Source organism: Peromyscus maniculatus, chromosome 4, assembly GCF_049852395.1.
Source record: "Peromyscus maniculatus bairdii isolate BWxNUB_F1_BW_parent chromosome 4, HU_Pman_BW_mat_3.1, whole genome shotgun sequence".
NCBI lineage: Eukaryota > Metazoa > Chordata > Mammalia > Rodentia > Cricetidae > Peromyscus > Peromyscus maniculatus.
The window spans coordinates 153,889,470-153,907,314 of NC_134855.1; the positions used below are offsets into that span (position 1 = coordinate 153,889,470).

The 17,845-nt window shown below is 45.5% G+C and overlaps 1 protein-coding gene across 4 annotated transcripts in view; it reads left to right on the forward strand.

Moving 5' to 3' along the window:
• The window catches only part of Rab22a (RAB22A, member RAS oncogene family), a 65,555-nt gene that overhangs the window by 17,722 nt on the left and 29,988 nt on the right, over positions 1–17,845 (forward strand). For all 4 annotated transcript variants that reach the window (XR_006071697.2, XR_006071696.2, XM_076571290.1 and 1 more), the window contains exon 3: positions 13,374–13,455. Coding sequence is in view for 2 of the 4 variants with exons in the window: in XM_076571290.1 (XP_076427405.1) it covers positions 13,374–13,455 (82 nt within the window). In the remaining 2 variants the exon portion in view is untranslated. The remainder of the gene's footprint in view (positions 1–13,373; positions 13,456–17,845) is intronic.

A 17,845-nucleotide genomic window follows, 5' to 3' on the forward strand; every position in this document is an offset into this window, starting at 1 on the left:
GAGATGTGTCTTAGAATCTCCATGAACTGAATATCTTATAGTATGACCCCTGTCTATCTTGTTACAACCTACACAATGACATCAGACAAACCAAGATTGAGAAACATTGACATGACAGTTAGTTGGTAATCTCACAGGCTGAAAAGTTGACTAGGCTGAGGAGAGGATTCTTGACCACACACTGAAGTGCATGGTTTTGTGAAGTGCATGGTTTTGAACTGGGATTTTCCCAGAAGGACAGCATCAGGACCATTGTCAGAATTCTAATGGGGTCTGCAGAGGTGCTCTCACTCTGCTTCTACAGGAAAGCGCTCTTGTTTGTAGGAGTTGCACTAGCAATTTGAAGGGTTGGGATAAATATGTACAACTTCTTCAACTGGAAAGTACATTGTTTTTAATTGTACTTAACATTTATTTCTGTAGATCCAGTTTGTTTTGTTTTGTTGTTTAAAATGGCTGTTTCACTGTAAAGTGATCCCACACCCTGTCCCAGTGTCATTAAAAGATAACCAACTGCTTGATGTAGAAAATGAGAGCAGTGGGTGTAGTGCAGTGTGGAGCACAGCGGGGATTGTGGTGGAACACAGTGGTCAGGGGTAGTGGGGGCGGCGGCGGGGCAAGGGGGTGCTTGCTGCAGAGTGACAGACTGGCCCTAACTACAGAAAAAGCCAGTTGGGTTGTTAGCCTGTTATCACATGCTCAGTGCAGACTAGCACCCCACTCCATCTGCAGGAGTTCATTAGCCTCTGCTCAGTGACACTTGCTCTGGCCACTGTGGCTTTACCTACCTGCTCCGTGAATAGTTACCTGCTTAAACTCTCCCATGGAAATTTATGCAGATCAGGAAGAAAAATCACTTTTATATTCCCTCTTATAAAATAGAGTTTTCCTTTGATCGTTGACCTTTATTCTATAGACCAGCTAGCATTTGATGTAGGGCCATTGTGCACAGGCTTCCTCAGTGATTATCTGCTATAGTCTACATTGCATCCTCACTACCTTCAGCCTTCCCCCAGAACCCATTTCCTTTACCTTTTAGCCCTGAGACTGGGTGTTGAACCCAGGGCCTCATCTATTCAAAGTAAATATTACACATTAGGCTATATCCCCTATCCCCAGAGTCTTATATTTTTTTTATTTTGAGACAGAGTTTCACATGTTGCCCAGGCTGACCTTAAACTGACTCTGTAGCTAGGTTGGCTTTTAACTTGTGATTCTCCCAAGTAACTCCCAAGAATTATCTGCAGTCCTGTGCTAGTGGGCTGTCTTACTCACTGGATTCCATTGCTCTGAACAGATACCATGACCAAGGCAACTCTATAAAAAGAAAGCGTTTAACTGGAGCCTTGCTTACAGTTTCATGGGTTAGTCCATGATCATCATGGTGGGAAGCAGACAGGCATGGTGCTGGAACAGTAGCTGGGCCTGGTGTAGGCTTTTGAAACCTCCTAGCCCACCCCCAGTGACCACATCACCTCCGACAAGGTCACACCTCCTAACCCTTCCCAAACAGTTCTACTAACTGTGGACCAAGCATTCAAACATATGAGCCTTTGGGGCCATTCTCATTCAAACTACTATACGGGCCTAGATTTTTTTTTGAAAGGCAGTTTCTCATACTGTAGCCAAGGGCAGCCTAGAACTATATATATAGTCCATACTAGTGTCAAATTCATACAAATTCATAGTCAGCCTCTGTCTAGCTTCATCCTCAAGTACTGTGACTGCAGGCATGAGCCACCACTTCCATCCTTTATTTATGTATAAGACTACCTTTAGGGTTGGGGTTACAGCTCGGTAGCAAAATACTTTTCTAGAACACCTAAGGCCTGAGTCTGTATACACACACACACACACACACACACACACACACACACACACACACACACACCTGTGAGTCACATATTCAAACATCTGTCACCCTTTTTTGTTGACTTCAATTAAACTTAAACACCTTAAATACATAGTTTATTAACCAAAAACTAGTACATAACACATCCTGTGTAACACGCAGGAATACTCTAACCAAAATTCATCGCCCTTCTTCAGTATTTTATTGTAAATACAGCTGTCAAACAATCCGAACATCTTTGTTTTTGCTTTTGAGACCGGATCTCTCATTGATATTTAGGGCTCACTGGTTTTAGACTAGGCAGGCTCCCATGTGCCCCAGAGATCCCCCAGCACTGCGATTGTAAGCTCATACCACCACACCAGGCTTTTTATGTGGGTATGGGGTTTGGCAGGGCACGTTTTGTACTTGTATGGCAAAAACCTTCCTGCCTGAATAGCTGTCTGACGTTGTTGTTGCTGTCGTTTAGGGGCTCTCCGACCCCAGCTTTCTGGAAATGGTTCTTTCCTTCCACCTTCCACCTTTACTTGCATCCCGGGGAGTGAACATGGATTGCAAGCTCACATGGCAATCGTCTTTACTCACTGAGCCATCTTGCTGGCCCCAGTCCTGAGAAATTTTGACACTTACACAATCTGAAGACATACTACTTTCCAAGTTAACATTGTTTGTGAAGATACTCCCTGTGTCTACCACTTTAAATAGTTTGAGCTGCAGCGTCTTCATTAGACAGGTTGAGAAAGCATGCCAGATATGTTTTTCTTTCTAGAGGGTTTGACTTTTCAGAATACCCACTTCCTCTGCCCTGTGATAACCTCTTGCCATCTTTCACCTTAATTTAAGAATTTAAGCCTAAATTCTGTTCTAGGTACTTCAGATTATGATGTTTTGATGTCTAGGGGTGCTTTTATGTTGGTTTCTTTGGTTTGTTTGTTTTTTGTTTTGTTTTGTTCTTTTTCTTTTTGGTTTGTTTGTTTGTTTGTTTCTGTTTTTGACAATGAGTCCTGCCTGCCATGTAACACACACTGATCTGAAACTGTTTATGTAGCCCAGGCTGACTTTAAATTCAGATTTTTCCTGCCTCAGCCTTGAGTGCTGTGATCACAGACATGCACCACCATGCTTCTGGGCTTGTGTTTAAATGGCAGTGCATTAGCAAGAGAAAGGATATTAAGGAGATATTAAATGTGTTCATGGCCAGGTCATGTTGCCAGCTACAATTGTTTCATTTAATTGCATTGTGCTATTTTAATCAAGACATTAATGAGTAGGAGGGTGTTGATGTTAGACAAGTTTGAGATCAGCTAAAATTAATTGTTGGTTTGTCCTTGAAGCCCCATGTTTTATTTGGCTCCATTAGTTCCTCAAGCACAGTGTAGAATCCTGGGTGAGTTTTGCCAGCACTGATGAGCTCCCACCACCCTGGAGTTATTTCCCTCCATCCTGGGAAAGATTGGTTAGAGTGCTGGTTCTTCCTAACAAATCTCCAAGTGCACATTCCAGTTTCAGGCTCTGCATTCCCTTCAGAGTTCGCCTTTATGCTGTGACAGTCTTACCATCCACCTTGTACATAGTGTTTTAGCTCCTGTGGACTTGGTCCTCATGGACTGCAGCGGTTCCCCTCCCCCACTTGGAGGAGCATTTGTTTCAGATGTGTACTACGATTGAGGCAGTGCCTTATTTGCTTCTTCTAGCGCTTTATAATGCACTGTTCTGTTGGGCCCTGGTACCTGTGTTTCTGCTGACTGTCCCACCTTTACCATCCCTACCTATGACTTGTATATATAGAATGTATGGCTTTAGTCTCTAGCTGCTTTGGGAGCTCACTATTTATCTCTTGTCTGGCTAGTTTATCCTGATATACAAAGTGTATAATATCCCCTGGGTTTACCAAGTTTCTTGGACGTGAAATAGGACTTTTGCAATATTGGAACATTTATAAAAGTGATAGAAGTTTTTGGTTTGTGTTGTGTTTTTGTTTTCTGCCCCATCTTCTTGCTTCATGTATGTGCTAAAGTGTTTGTTGGGCCATGGAGGCTCTGGATTTGTTGTTTTCCTATTCCTTTACTTTCTCAGACTCATAATTCTATTTATTTATGTTTAAATATAATTGACCCTTTAGTCTGCTGTCTCTAAGATTCTAAAATTTTGTAATGCTTTACTTATTGTCTTAGGGTTTTATTGCTGTGGAGAGATACCATGACCATAGCAGCCCTTATAAATGAAAACATTTAATTGGGGCTGGCTTACAATTCAGATATTAGTCCATTATCATTATGGCAACACGCAGGCAGACATGGTTCTGGAGAGGTAGCTGAGAGTTCTACATCTGAATCCACAGGCAGCAGGAAGTGAAATGGCTTGAGCTTCTGAGACCTCAAAGCACAGCCCCTAGTGACACATTTCCTGCATCAAAGCCACACCTACTCCAAAAGCCACACCTCCTAATAGTGCCATTCCCTATGGACCAAGCATTCAAATACATTAGTCTATGGGGACCATTCCTATTCAAACTACCACACTTACTTTTGTGTCAGGAGTGCCTATGACATAGCACATATGTGGAGGTCAGGGCACGATTTGCAGTTCCCATGTGGGTCCTGGAGATGGAACCAAGGTTTTTAGGCTTTGCAGCAAGCACCTTTACACACTGAACCATCTCACTAGCCCTTATCTGTTTTTCTTCTGAAGCAGATTTGGAGTTTACTAAAGAAAGGCTTTGATACAGATGTAGGCACAGAGCATTGAGAGTGGATGTTAGATGTGTACAAGAACAGTAGTGCACACTGGAGAACAGCCACTAGCTTCTCTACAGAGCCACATTGCCACGTCTTAGCTGTTCTTGATATGAATTTGATAGCTTTTGAAGTTACATTCACTTACATTATTCAAAGATCTCAAAAAAAGACATAGGTAGAAAAGTTTACTTATTCCTGTTGCTGGCTATAAGACTTTATAAAGTGGTTTACAAAATGCATGGTACAGGTCTACAGACCAGGAGATAAAAACATGGGTCAAAGAAAGCCTTGATAAGCTTAGGTCACAAGCCAAAACATATTGTGACTGTAAACATGGCTCATAATCTTGCTGAAAAGACCTTCTCAGCAACAGAGATAAGGGGCTCCCTGTCCTCCCCATGTCACCTTAACTTCTTCCTCTTCCTCTTCAGCCGTCATTTCTCCTTTTGAGACTTAGATTATCTCTTTGAAGATTTGTTCTTAGTTTTTGAAAAAGGGTCTCCCTCTATAGCACAGATTGGCTTGCAACTCACCATGTAGCCCAGGCTGGCCTCAAACTTCAATGTTCCTTCTGCCTCTGCTTCCTAGGAACCAGGGTGATGGTTGTGAGCCACCACACCCACTTTGCAATACCTTAATCTTAAGGGTTGATATTGGCTGAAGTTGCATTTTTTTTAAGCTTCTTCCTATTGGAGACCCTGTTCTCTAAGTATGGAAATTCAACCTGTCTGATCTAATGGGGATGAAGAGTGTCCAAGCTTGGAGACTGGAGGGTCATCATTTGATTGGCATTTAAAAGAAAGGCTATCATTAGTCAGGATATCAAACCACACACATAAGTATTACTAGGCCTGATCATAAGAGTAGCACCAGAAACATGTACTGTGTACTTCTGCATGTGGAATCCAGAGGTTAACACAGAAAGGCTTCTTCAGTTTCTTCCCACCTTATCTTTTGAGACAGAATCTCTCTTGGTACCTGAAGTTCACCAATTTAGTTAGACTGGCTAGCCAGTGAGCCCTAGGAATCACCTGACTCCTATTGGGGGAAATGTTAAGGCAACTCCATGTAATTAAAAGGGAAGTTTATTTTGGGTGGTAACTTACAACAAGTAAAAGGGTAGGTTACAGGGTCCGGGAGAAGTGAAGTGCAGTCCAGCGGTATTTTCCGGAGAACTCTGCTCAGTCTACCATTCAACATCTAGTATACCAGGAACCAAGAGAGCTGGAACATCTAGATCTCGGGTTTTAATGGCTCCCCCCGTCTCAGCCCCACCTCAGGGTCAGACCATAGGTAGTCGTGACAGTTACCAGAAGCCTCACTGGGGGTAGTACTTCCAGGTCAAAGCTGGAACAGCTACCCACTACAGATTCCCTCTCCTTAGTGCTGGGATTAGAGACACACCCTACCACACATAGCTTTTTACATGAGTGCTGTGCATTCAAGTTCAGTTTCTCATGCTTGCTTGGCAAGCACTTTACCAACTGAGCCTTTTCTCCATTGCAGTGTTGTGTTATGCCACTAGGACTCTTATCTTTCTAATCTTTCAATCTTCCTGAATAAATATATGCCACATATGTGGGGGATGTCTTCCTGTGGAGGCCAGGAAAAGATGCCCGATCCCATGAAGGTAAAGGACTGGGTGGCTGTGAGTCACTTTTGGGGGGCATTGGGAACTTAACTGGGGGTGTTCTGGAAGAGCAAGAAATGTCCTTAACAGCTGAGCATTGCTCCAGCTCCCAACTGCCTAGGAATGATGGTACCCACAGTAGAATGGGCCCTCCCACATCAATCATCAGTCAAGACAGCCACATATCGGGGTGAAAGCCTTAGATCAGGGAAATAGGAAAAGCCACCAGCCAACCTTACTTCACCAACTCTGCAGCTTCCAAATGCAAGTTACTTCCTGTCTACCTGCACCTTTATTGCCTTGATGTTCTGCCCTCTCATTGGCTCTCTTTGCCCTCTCATTGACTCTCTTAGCCCAGCTACCTCACTTCCTCTTCCTACACAGCTCTCACTTTCTGTCTTGTCTGTACAGACCTCCAGGCCTCTATGGTTGGTACTGGGATTAAAGGCGGGTGTCACCATGCTTGGTTGTGTTTCCTAGTGTGGCCTTGAACACACAGAGATCCTGCCTGCTAAGTGATAGGATCAAGGGCATGTGCTACCGCGCTGCCTAACTTCTTTATTTAGTTAAAATGGCTTGCTATTTATCCTCTTATCTCCAGGCAAACTTTTTTTAAAGCCCTATTGTGTTAGTCAGTTTTCTGTCACTAGAACAAAATAGCTGAGGTAATTATAAAAAGAGAGAACACTTGTTTGGGCTTACAGTTTTGGAGGCTGCTCTGGAGGGTCAGTTGACCCCGTTGTGTGTTGGCTCAGTACCAAGCGGAGGCAACACAGCAGGGTAGGAGATTGTAGCAGAGTAGGCTTCATGACCTCCTGGCTGAGAAGCAGAGCAAGAGCAATCTGGGATTCTGTCTCTTTTGAGAGATGCCCCCAAGACCTAAGGACCTAGTTAGGTCTCACCTGTCTGAGGTCCATTGCACATTTCAGTGAGGCCATGCTGGCTACCACAGCCTTAAATAAATGAACCTTGGGGAAACAGCTGGGAAGTCATTCCTCATTTTCACATGAGATAGTTGAGGTAAAGAAAAGGAAGTTGACTCATCTTGTGGCACATACTATCAAAACTAGTCAACCAGGCTGGAAGACTCCCTTAAAGGTCTGCTTCTCACCCATTTGTGTTGGTTGTCTCCTTCAGTCTTGCCCAACAGCTCCACTTCTAGGACTCTAGCCTACAGATAGCCCCTGTAAATTCCAAACTACAGGTAACACCTGTGACACTGTTCATTGGGTCTGTTCTGATTATATAAAGTACAGTGAAGCAACTTGAAAATGCATATTCATAATCTACTGGATGAGGTAGGTGCAGTGTAGAAGGAAAAAAATCGGCGTGGAGTATTCCCATCAGTGTTTGAAAAATAGCGAGGGTTTGAGAGAGACTGTCTACTTGTGCTCATCTAAACCTGTGGTACTTCTGAAGAAACTGATAAGATTGGGTTTCCAGGAGAGGATGGCTGGAGAAGGATGGCAGTATATCCTTATTGTACAGGTGAGGCACTAAGCATATCAGGATCTTATTACCTGTTCAGAAACCTGAGGACCACAATTACAGTTTGGAAATGGCTGAACTAGTTCAGCACACATGTGCCTAAACCCCTGAAAAACTGCCTCAGACTTGATGAGACTACTCCCTTCCTCATCCCAGTCAAAGCCCTGTGGCTCTTGGATATCAGTCTCCAATTTCTGTCCACCTCTTCCCATCAAGCCTACCCATCTTTGTGCAGGATCATTTCAGGGGCCTCTTAACCTTCCTTCCCTTGTTCCTCTTCTGTCCTGTTCACTCCATCCTATGTGTTCTTTAAAAAAATAAACTGTGTGCATATGTTTGTGCTTACCTGAGTTGATGTGTGTCGTGTGTGCAGACCTAGTGGAGTTCAGAAGATTCCCTGGAACTAAACTTAGAGAGTGCTGGGAGCCGAGCCCTGGTCCTCTGGAAGAGCAGCCAGTGCTCCTATCTGCTGAGCCGTCTCCCCAGCCCTAGCTTAGGACTCCCCGGTGTCGGCTCACTTTGTGTCTCCGCCCTGCGAGGTCTATCGCCCACACCATGGTCCACTAAGGATGTAGCTAGCATTGCTTCTTCTGTCGGTGTAGCCAGGCCCAGCTCTCATTTTCTAAAGCATGTGGTTGAGTTCAGATGGTACACAGATAAGCCATAAGTAAAATCTGTCCACAAAACCTCCAAGTAGTTGATTTTACCAGCATCATGCTTAGACATGGCTCGGTTTCAAAAGAGGGAGTGGTTTGTTAGTGTGTTCATTCAGCAGTAGTACTCTGCAGCCAGGGCAGAAAGATCCCTCTGTGGAGAGGCACTGGCTTACAGAATGCTCTCATCCCCAGTGGTCTCCTCACTGCCCAAAGCCTTCTCTGTGGCCTCCTAACACTGTACCTACCCTACCTTGTCTAACCCAGCTGACGCAGGGCTGGCTGCTGTGTTCTGCTTTGGTGCCATCTTGCTCTTTATGGTATCTGCACCGTCCCCTCCTAACTTCCAGGAACAACAACCCTTGCTCCTCAGAAAGTCTGTCATGTGTTTGTCTCCTCCAGCTGCCATGACCAATCACTACAGCACTTTGAAGAACACAGATGTTTTCACCTCTAGTCCTGGAAATCAGTGGTCCAAAATCAGCTTTCCCTAACTCTAAACTCAGGGTGTTGGCCAAGCTGCTTCCTCCTAGGAGTTGTAAGGGGAGAACCTGTTGCCTTGCCTAGTGCAGCTCCTAGTGACTGCCTTGACTTGTGGCCTCTTCTACCATCTTCAAGGCCCATCGTTGTACTCTCTCCTTTCATCTTCAAATCACCATCTCTGGTCCTGGCTTCTCACGGTAGCTCTTGTATCTCCAGAAAAGCTGCCTTTATACATCTCTGTCCCCATGACTGCCTCTCCCAGTTGAGTTTCTCAGAGACAGTGATAGGGTCTTAACTCCTCTTGCCTGTGTTGGTACAAGACTTTGGAAGCTCAAATGTTGAATAAGACAAGACAGCTGGGATTCTGTTGGCTGGCCTTGGATCTCAGCAGTCCTATTCATGGCTCTGTCCCCTGAGCAGTGATGATGAAGGCTCATCGTCCAGACCCTCACAGTCCAGACGCTCACAGACCAGATGCTTACAGTCCAGCTAAATAGGTACGCACATGAGCAAACAGGAAGCCGACATGAGAGCAGCCAACACTTAGCTGAAGCAGCCAGGTTTTTTGTTATTCTGTTGTTGTTGTTGTTGTTATTGTTGTTGTTGTTGATTTTATTGTTTATGATGTGAAAGGATTATGTTCTTAAAAATATAGGAAAGGAGAGATGAAACTCTTTAGATATTTTTCTGTTTAAATAAACATTTTCCTAGATTTTCAATGTTTTCCAAAAATCATTTTGAATATATGACCAAGGTAGAGAAAATAAAGAATTTGTATGGGCCGAAAATGACCCTTTTGTGCACCTGCTGGTGTGAGTGGGGGGCAGCTACAGTGTGCCATCATCATCAGATGAGTGTAGGGACATGGTGAGCGATCTTATCCACTGTAGGGTATACGGACACCACAGAATTGGTGGGTACTCCTAAGACTTCTGTTAGAACTGAAGATCTTCCCACCTTAGTCTCCCAAATGCTGAGATTATAAACATGTACCACCGTGCACAGACAACAGAGAGGCTTAAAGACTGTACCCTAGATAGATGTCCCCTCTGTTCAGCAAATTCTCACTGAGCCCCAAATGGTTTTTGCATTGTCCTATACCTTCCGAAGACCTTTGATGTCTCTGTTGGAGGAACTATAAGGGTCATCTGTGTTCATCTCTTCATGTCCATTTTGGTGTGTGTCTGGCAGTGTGTCGTCAACGCGTATAACTTGAGATCCAGGGTGTTTAAATTGTGGCCTTTTGAAGATGTGCTGAGTTGTTTATCTTTAGAATACACAGTGAGAGTAACCGCACCTCTTGAGCCCAGAAAGGGCTCAAAGTAGGGAGTCTGCAGTGATGCCATTGCACATCAATATTCCGGGAGACCTAAACAAGTTGCTGAAGTTAAAGAAAAGAAATTTTTAAAACACCTTGTAGCAAGTATTTTCATTGGGAACACGTACTCTGACCAAAGATCGTGACTACTTGATGTGTGTGAAAGTCATATTTTTAGAATGTCATGAAAAATGGAGAAGCATATGAAAGGCGTTCTAGCTTTAGGAAATAATGCTAGTAGGGATTTTAGATGAAAGAGGTAATAAGATCTGCCTAGGCAGACTGAAGAGAGACAGTTTAGTAGTGAAAAATAAGGTTCTCAGACAAGTAAATGGCAGGCTGGGAAATAGAAATGTATCCTTTGAATGGCAGGGAGCCAATGCCTGTTTTTCAAAATGCAAGACACTGAAGTTATCGTACCCTCTGCATCATTTAACTTGAACGTTAGAGGAGTGATCCTAGAGTTGAAGCGATGATGGCAGGAAATTGGAGTAAAGCCACCCAAAGATTAGGGTCCAATTTATAGATTTATTTCAGGGGCCAAGGTTTGGGTATAGATTGAATGTAAAATGAAGAGCCAGACAACTCTACTGCCAAATTGGATGCAAGTTAATGAAAGACAGATGTAATCACATGATGTTAAAGGCAGGCTTGGTGTCTGTGACTGACGACTTAGAAGTTAGGACCAATGTAGGGTTAGACACTGTGTTATGTGATAAAGTTGTCTAGTTAGTTCAATTTTGAAAAGTGCTGTCCTCAGTAGATAACGCTGTAGCTTTGGCAAAAAATCATGATTGAGTCTGGTAGGCAACCTCTGCCCTGGTGTCAGCCCAGAACCCAGCAGGGACCACTGAGAGAGGCAGCAGGCAGTGTCCCTCCCAAGTCTGCCTCTAGTCTGGAGTGCTACTACTACAGAGAGAAACCACATCTGTATGTCAGGGTAAAGTGACTGGAGGAAAGGCAGGATCTCACTCTCTTACAATGATCAGGGATGCTTGGTGCTCTAAAGACAAGACATAACAGGGCTCAAAAGAGGAAAGGTGAAAGAGTGACAGACTGGGACTGGGAGGTTGGAAGAAGCCAACCCATGAGTGAGCGGCAGAGACACCCCACCCACTGCAAAGGCCCCTGGGGTAGGGGAGCAGAGTGAGGGTCTGCAGCAATCTCAGCTTTTGCTTGACCCCTGTGGCTAGTACAGGGCTTGAGGCTGGTGACTGAACAGAAGGCAGGCAGGACCCTAACAAGGCAGTCCTGCCCTACTGCACCACTTCCTTCTGCTATGCTCTGGCCAAGCTAGAGCAGAGCCTTCAATGACCTCTACATTTGAGTGACACTTTGTTCTTTATGCTGTGGCAGGCGTGCGTGCGTGCGTGCGTGCGTGCGTGCGATGGACTGCCAAGTAGCCTGTGGGCAACCCCAGTAATTGTTGACTAAGCTCCAGGACAGCTAAGAGAAGCTGCAGACAGTGCCCTGCTATAGAGGAAGAGCTGTGTGGGTGGCTTGGGGGGATGTGCAGTGAGAGCTGTGTGGGGTGCTGGGCTCTTTCTCAGACATTGCAGACCTCAGGGGGGCTGTGTTTGTGTCCTCTGACTCATTAAAGGAACTGGCTGAAGGCAGGTTGGACTTGGTGTGAGTTCTGAGCTTAAGGAAACAACTCTTGATCCTTGCCTCTTCCTTCCTCAGCGTTCTGTCCATCCTACAGTCACACGTGTGTGCCACTTGCTCTCCTGTTCTTGTAGCACCACAGTACAGTTATCAGAGCTGAGTGGTAATCTTTGTGGACTTGTTGGAGAGTTTCCACTGAACCTTTCCTGGGCTGCCTTTGAACAGTAACGTCCATGGAGACATGTCTTCTCTCTTCACCTTCTCCAATGCTGTGGCCTCTGACTGCCAGATCTTTCTGAAGTGAGGAATCCTGTGGCCTACCCTGATTTAGTCAGAGTGACTCACTGAAAGTTCCTAATACTTGAACTTAAACCTTTACCCTAAAGTTCGCTTTCCCTGGGGTTCCATGGGACAGACAGCACCTACAGCAGCAGGGTCTCGCTTCTCCCTAACTTTCCATCCTTAACAGCCATTTGGGAGGCTGCCTGCTGGGCCATGAATTTACATAAGTGTTTCTAAGAATTCTGATACTTGAGGAGCTCAGTATTCTTCCAGAAGTCCTCCTAATGCACTCTCTTGAAGATTACCTCTAATTAAGGCTCTTGCAAGTCTGAGAATGTCTAACCATTGAGTTCATTGTCTAGATTGCAGTGATTGGGGTGTAGTTTAAGAGTACATCTCAGGCCTGGTATGCTGACTCATACCTAAATCTCAACACTCAGAAGCTAAGGCAGGATTGTGAATTCAAGGCTAGCCTGGGCTACAAAGGGACTTGAGAGTGGCAGGCTTGTACTATGGCCTTGGGGCTCCTCAGAAATGCACAGGCACTTGGTAGTTTCACAGTCCTGCAAAATGCCTAGGGCCTCCAAATAACAGAAACTGGTTGTGACCATGGGCTGAGAAGTATCCCATGGCTGACGTTGAGCCGCAGCTGAGAAGCATGTTGTGTTCCTGAAGCAGTGATCATCCAGTCCAGAGGTCACTGTCGCCTTAGTTCAACTGTCCCAGAAGCCCTCCTTGCCCTCCTTTGTTTGGCATCATAATTCTTTGAGCTCCATTGTTGCCCTGGTTCTTACCTGTTTATGTGGCCTGTGGTTCAAGAACTGGAAGAGAAATCCAAAATGGTCTGAGGTGTTTTGACTAGTGCACAGGTCCCTGAGCATGTTCATCTTTAGACAGCTTTCTCATGGGGCCGGTGAAATAGTTCAGCAGGGAAAAGTGCTTGCCTTATAAGTACATGGGTGCATGTGCACACGCACCAAACAGCCTCAGAATAATAAAATAAGCCTTATTTTAAAGAAAGCTTGTTTGTAACACCCACCTGTTTGAGTGACAGCACCTTGAGTTTTACAAGGGAGGCTTACTATTTCTTGATTCTTTGATGAGGGAACTCAGGCTTCCTCCTCTGTCAGGCAGATGTGCCTAATGCTTGATTTTAACAGAGGCTGCAGCCAGTGTCTGACCATCCCCGAATTCTCCAGAGGGTCGTGGTGAGGATGTAGTGGGGAGCTGGGAGCCTGAGTGCAAATCTCAGTGATGATTCCGACTGGGGCTGGACAGCGGTGTTAAATAACTGTGTTCTGATCGTTCAGGTCTCTCTTTATAGGGCATCCTTTATGACCAAGACTGTCCAGTACCAAAATGAGCTACATAAATTCCTAATCTGGGATACAGCTGGACAAGAACGAGTAAGTCACTCTTTAATTTACTATGTTTTCTGAGGCCCAAACCAAATTACAGCTCCAACTAAGCTGTCAGCGTCCCTGTCGTCCGCCGTTCCTCACTTCTTTGCACCAGAGACACATTTACTTCCATTTGCGTGGGCCAGCCTTTTTCTTTTCAATTAGAGCCACAAAGTCCACTGATGGAGAAAGTGATAATGGGCACTGAGGGCGTTTTTATACTTTTTAGTGTCTTAAAGTAAATGCTGACTAACAGGCCTGATAAAGTTCTTTGAGCAGAGTGTGTGATTTGGGGCTCTGTCCTCTAGTAAAGATGTAAAAGAATTAGTGGTAGAAAGGGAGAATTAAGCACAGCTCATTTATAGCCGCCTTTTAAAAGCCAAAGAGGGAACTTTACAGCATATAAACTTTAGGTTTAAGTGGACAGATTAGCTAATGCAGTGCCATGTGACAGGCTCTTAAAAGTCTGACAGGGAGCCTGTCTGCAACACAGTAGGGTGGGAACTGAGTGGGGGCGGGCGGGGGAGGGGGGCGAGAACAGATGAGGAAGGGGGAGAGGAAACAGAAGCACGCCATCAGCCTCATTCCATTCTGGGCACTAAGTCCAATTTCCCTGGTGAGGTGCCTGCACCAGTCAACCCATTATTCAACTGCAATTTAATTTTGTTTTCAAATGAATCTGTCCAAACAGAGCACCTGACAGATACACGATACTGTCCTAAGCTCTTCAAAGTACAGCAGAAGTAATCAGGAGAATAGTTATCATCACACTCTTATCTAAAGCCACGTGGATACTGTGTGCCGCATAGACTCTGACAAGAGTTGTCCCAGACAAATGGAAGAACATTGCACTAGGGACCCAGGTGGAGCAGAGGCCATGCCTCAGCCCTGCTGTTTGCTGCCTTTAGTTGTTAATGCTGTGTCTCATTTACCAGAGCTGCCACCCTCTGTGTTGGTGGCCTGTGTGCACCTAGAGTGGGGAGTTAGGAGAGTGGTACCCTTTGCAACCATCGCTCTTCCACCCTACAGAAGCACTGCTTCCCTGAGTCCTACTGATGTATCTACACACTGCCCTGGGACTCTGCTGTTAGCAGAGATCCACGGGAGTCTGCTTAAGGAAGGGGTGTCAGGGAATTTATTAAGATATAAGTTGGGGAAATACACTCATGAAATACAGAACTGAGTAAACTGCTGAAGTTGTCCTCTGTTCTGCCCAAGAACCGAATGCACCTGGCTGTCCGCTGTCCCATCATGCCAAGAAGAGAGTGTGACCTCTCTGACTTTCCAATTAAGAGGTCACCTCCACAGGCAAGAAGCACCGCCCCCTTCGAGCCACATAGTTCAAGGTCATGGGCGGAGCAAATACCACTACGTAGTAGTGATAGACATGCCTTCTATTGGATCCCAGGTTTCAGTTACCCCCTCAGATATGTTTTGATTCTCCCATGCTGTGATACAAACTCCATTATCATGGTGACTTTTTTATACCATGAAAGTGTAATGAATGCCTAGGCATGAACCTCCCCTCTACTCAAGTGGTCACAGGAGCCTGAGGACTATGACTGCCTGCTTTGCCTGCCTCTTACTTACCCACTTCCAATTGGTTCTTTGGCAGAGAGTGCTGCTCAATTGTGCAATCTGGCCTTCCTTGCCTGGAGTGCCATCTTGCAGCCCAGAACTGGGCAGGAGATGCTGAAAGGCCAGGCCAAGGACAGGGCCCTTGACCAGGAAACCCTACAGCAGGAAGAGAATCAGGAGAGGAATACTGGGTGTGGCCAGTTGTCCTTGTGCAGAAGGACATGCCCAGGGCTCCAGATTTCAGAGTTCATTCAAAGATTTGCCCATTTATCCAGGGCCAGATCTTCTCGGCCCTGTACGGTACCTGTAGCTGGACTCCACTCCACCTCTTCCTGCCAGTCTGCTCTGGAGCATTAAACTTGTGTGCTTCTCCAGTGTCCCACACAGCTCTAGATTTTTTTGTCTGTCTTCGCGTCTTTGGCCCAATAACTGAAGCCTACCTCCGTTACCCAAGAGTAGCTGTCCTAACCACCCCTGTTGCCATAAAGCTGTGCTGCTTACACTCACATCTGGAAGTTGTCTTGCATTCTTCCTGACAGCTCTGTTGGCCATTCAGTTTTTCAGCTCTCCACTCTATTCACTCAAGTGTTCTGCAGCCTTTTGACTGCTCTCCCTGTTGTCCTCCACCCAGTCCTGACCCATGTCACTACTCAGAGAACCCAGACACTGTGGGGAACATTGATCAGACTCTGCTGTCTTCTTGCTCACCCTTACTCACTTCTGTCTGTGTTCTAAGGGACCCATGCAGCCCATTTGTCCTGCTCCACTCTTCTCCATGCATGCTGGCCTCCTTGCATATCTACCATCAGGCCTTGGAGTGTACTGGTTCTTCTCACTGGTACCTCCTCTGTCACTCATAGGCTTCTTACCAGCTTTTGGCCTCCAGCCAAATGTCATTCCTTGGGGTTTTCCCTACTTCCCTGTACCTGAGCAGGACCTCGGGGTCATTCTCTATCATTATCAGTATTCATTTTCAAGACACTCAATACAAGTCATAATGTCTGTCTACCTTTACTGACAGCTTCTCCCATCAAGATATAAATGTCAGGAGCTGGGCCTGTAATGTCTTGCTTACAGCTGTATTCCAGTGCTGGCACAGTATCCAAAAGCAAACTAATGCCCAGGGCTTAGTTGGGTGGCAGCAAATGAACTCTGTGTCCTGAACAGTCTTTGGTTGCCCTCAGCCATGGGATTGTCACCTATTTTCTTACTTTTCTGTCTTCCGTTTAGACTGTGACCTCTTTGAGAGGCAAGGACTGCCTTGGTGTGTACTCTAGCCCTTGGCATGTGGCATTGATGTTAGTTCTTCTGTCGGCTGGTTGGTAGCCCGCCTCCTGACAGATATGGACAGATCCCCTCTGCCTGCTGTAGTAGTGCATGACTCCAGTGATAAGTTTCTGAGGTTCATGTGTTTATTGCTTAGCTCTCTGTAGGGTGAGATTCATGGTGGGGACCCAAAACCGTTGCAGAATGAAAGCCTTTTGATGAACTGAACACGTGCCCTCCCCACTTGACCCTCACATCTGTTGCCACATGTAGTTCTGACAAGTTTCCTGTGATCACCAAGTGATTTCACTAAGTTGATGAAAGCAAGTGAGAATTGAATGGTATGTGAGCCCTTGACTTGGGGGAGCTCGTACAGAAAAAAAGGAAGAAGTACTGAGAAGACAATGGTTTGTATATCAAAGGGTTAAGAAGCGCCTAGGAAAACAGAATGGAGCCCTCAGATGTTTTTTCAAAGTGGCTGTTTCTGTGAGGCCCATGAGAGTCCACTGTGAAATGAAAGGTCCCATGTTGTGCTCTCTACATTCTAGCAGAAGCAGGCTGCCAGGCTGTCTGCTCACTGACTCAGACTTCTCGAAAAATCAGCTCCTGGCTGTAAAAATAAGCCTGAGCTTTCTCAAATGCCAGATGAAATGAAACTTGTTTTCCTGATTAAATTTCTTAAGACTGAGCATTTGTGAGTCCTTTGTCCACTGTTTGCAATTTGAGTGAGTTTATTTTGTCACTGTTTCTCCAACTTACCCTTCACTAAGACTCCTGGGGTGTGCCAAGACAGCCCAGCACGTACACAGATGGCCACCATGAATGCATATCATAAGTACACCATAAGTGAAGGGCAGCATCCCCAGTGTCACCCAGAATGGCCACCCTGGCTTAGAAATAAATGTTGCATAAGACTTTACAAAGTAGCTTTTTGAAAGTGCTGCCAAACAACCAGTGACCAAGGTGGAAGCAACGTAGCACGGGCATGGTCCAGGCCTCACAGGCATGCCCAGTTAGCTCCCAATGGTGTGGCACCTAGTAGCAAGGAATCAAGCAGAAAATGTCTTTTTAAGATTATGGTGTTGGAAAGATGTTGTCTGAGAGTGCTAGGCTAGGCAAGAGCGGCAAGCCCTGAAAAGACACATCCCAGAAAGGAGGAGCCTCAAGCCTGGGGGAATGTGTAGAGGGGACATTGCAAAACCCAACAGAAATCAACAGGATGACAAGACTGAGCAGACTCACTGGTGCTTCTTATAGCAGCACTGGAGTTTAAACCCAGTCTGCCACATTAGAGGGCATTGATTAACTCCTTGAGCATCCTGATGAAGCATCTCATTCAGAGGAGAGAGAGTGTCCTGGATTTCAGATCCAACCCACACAGAGCCATCCTAACAGTGCACAAAATCAGTCTGAAGATGATGAGAGTTACTTACCACTCTTCAAAATGGCAGTGTGGAAGACATGGCCAGTGTGCCATTGTAATTGTTAGTTGTATGGAGAAACGAGAACAGAGATGCTCCTGTGATGGGCATCTACAGCCACAGAGTTGAAA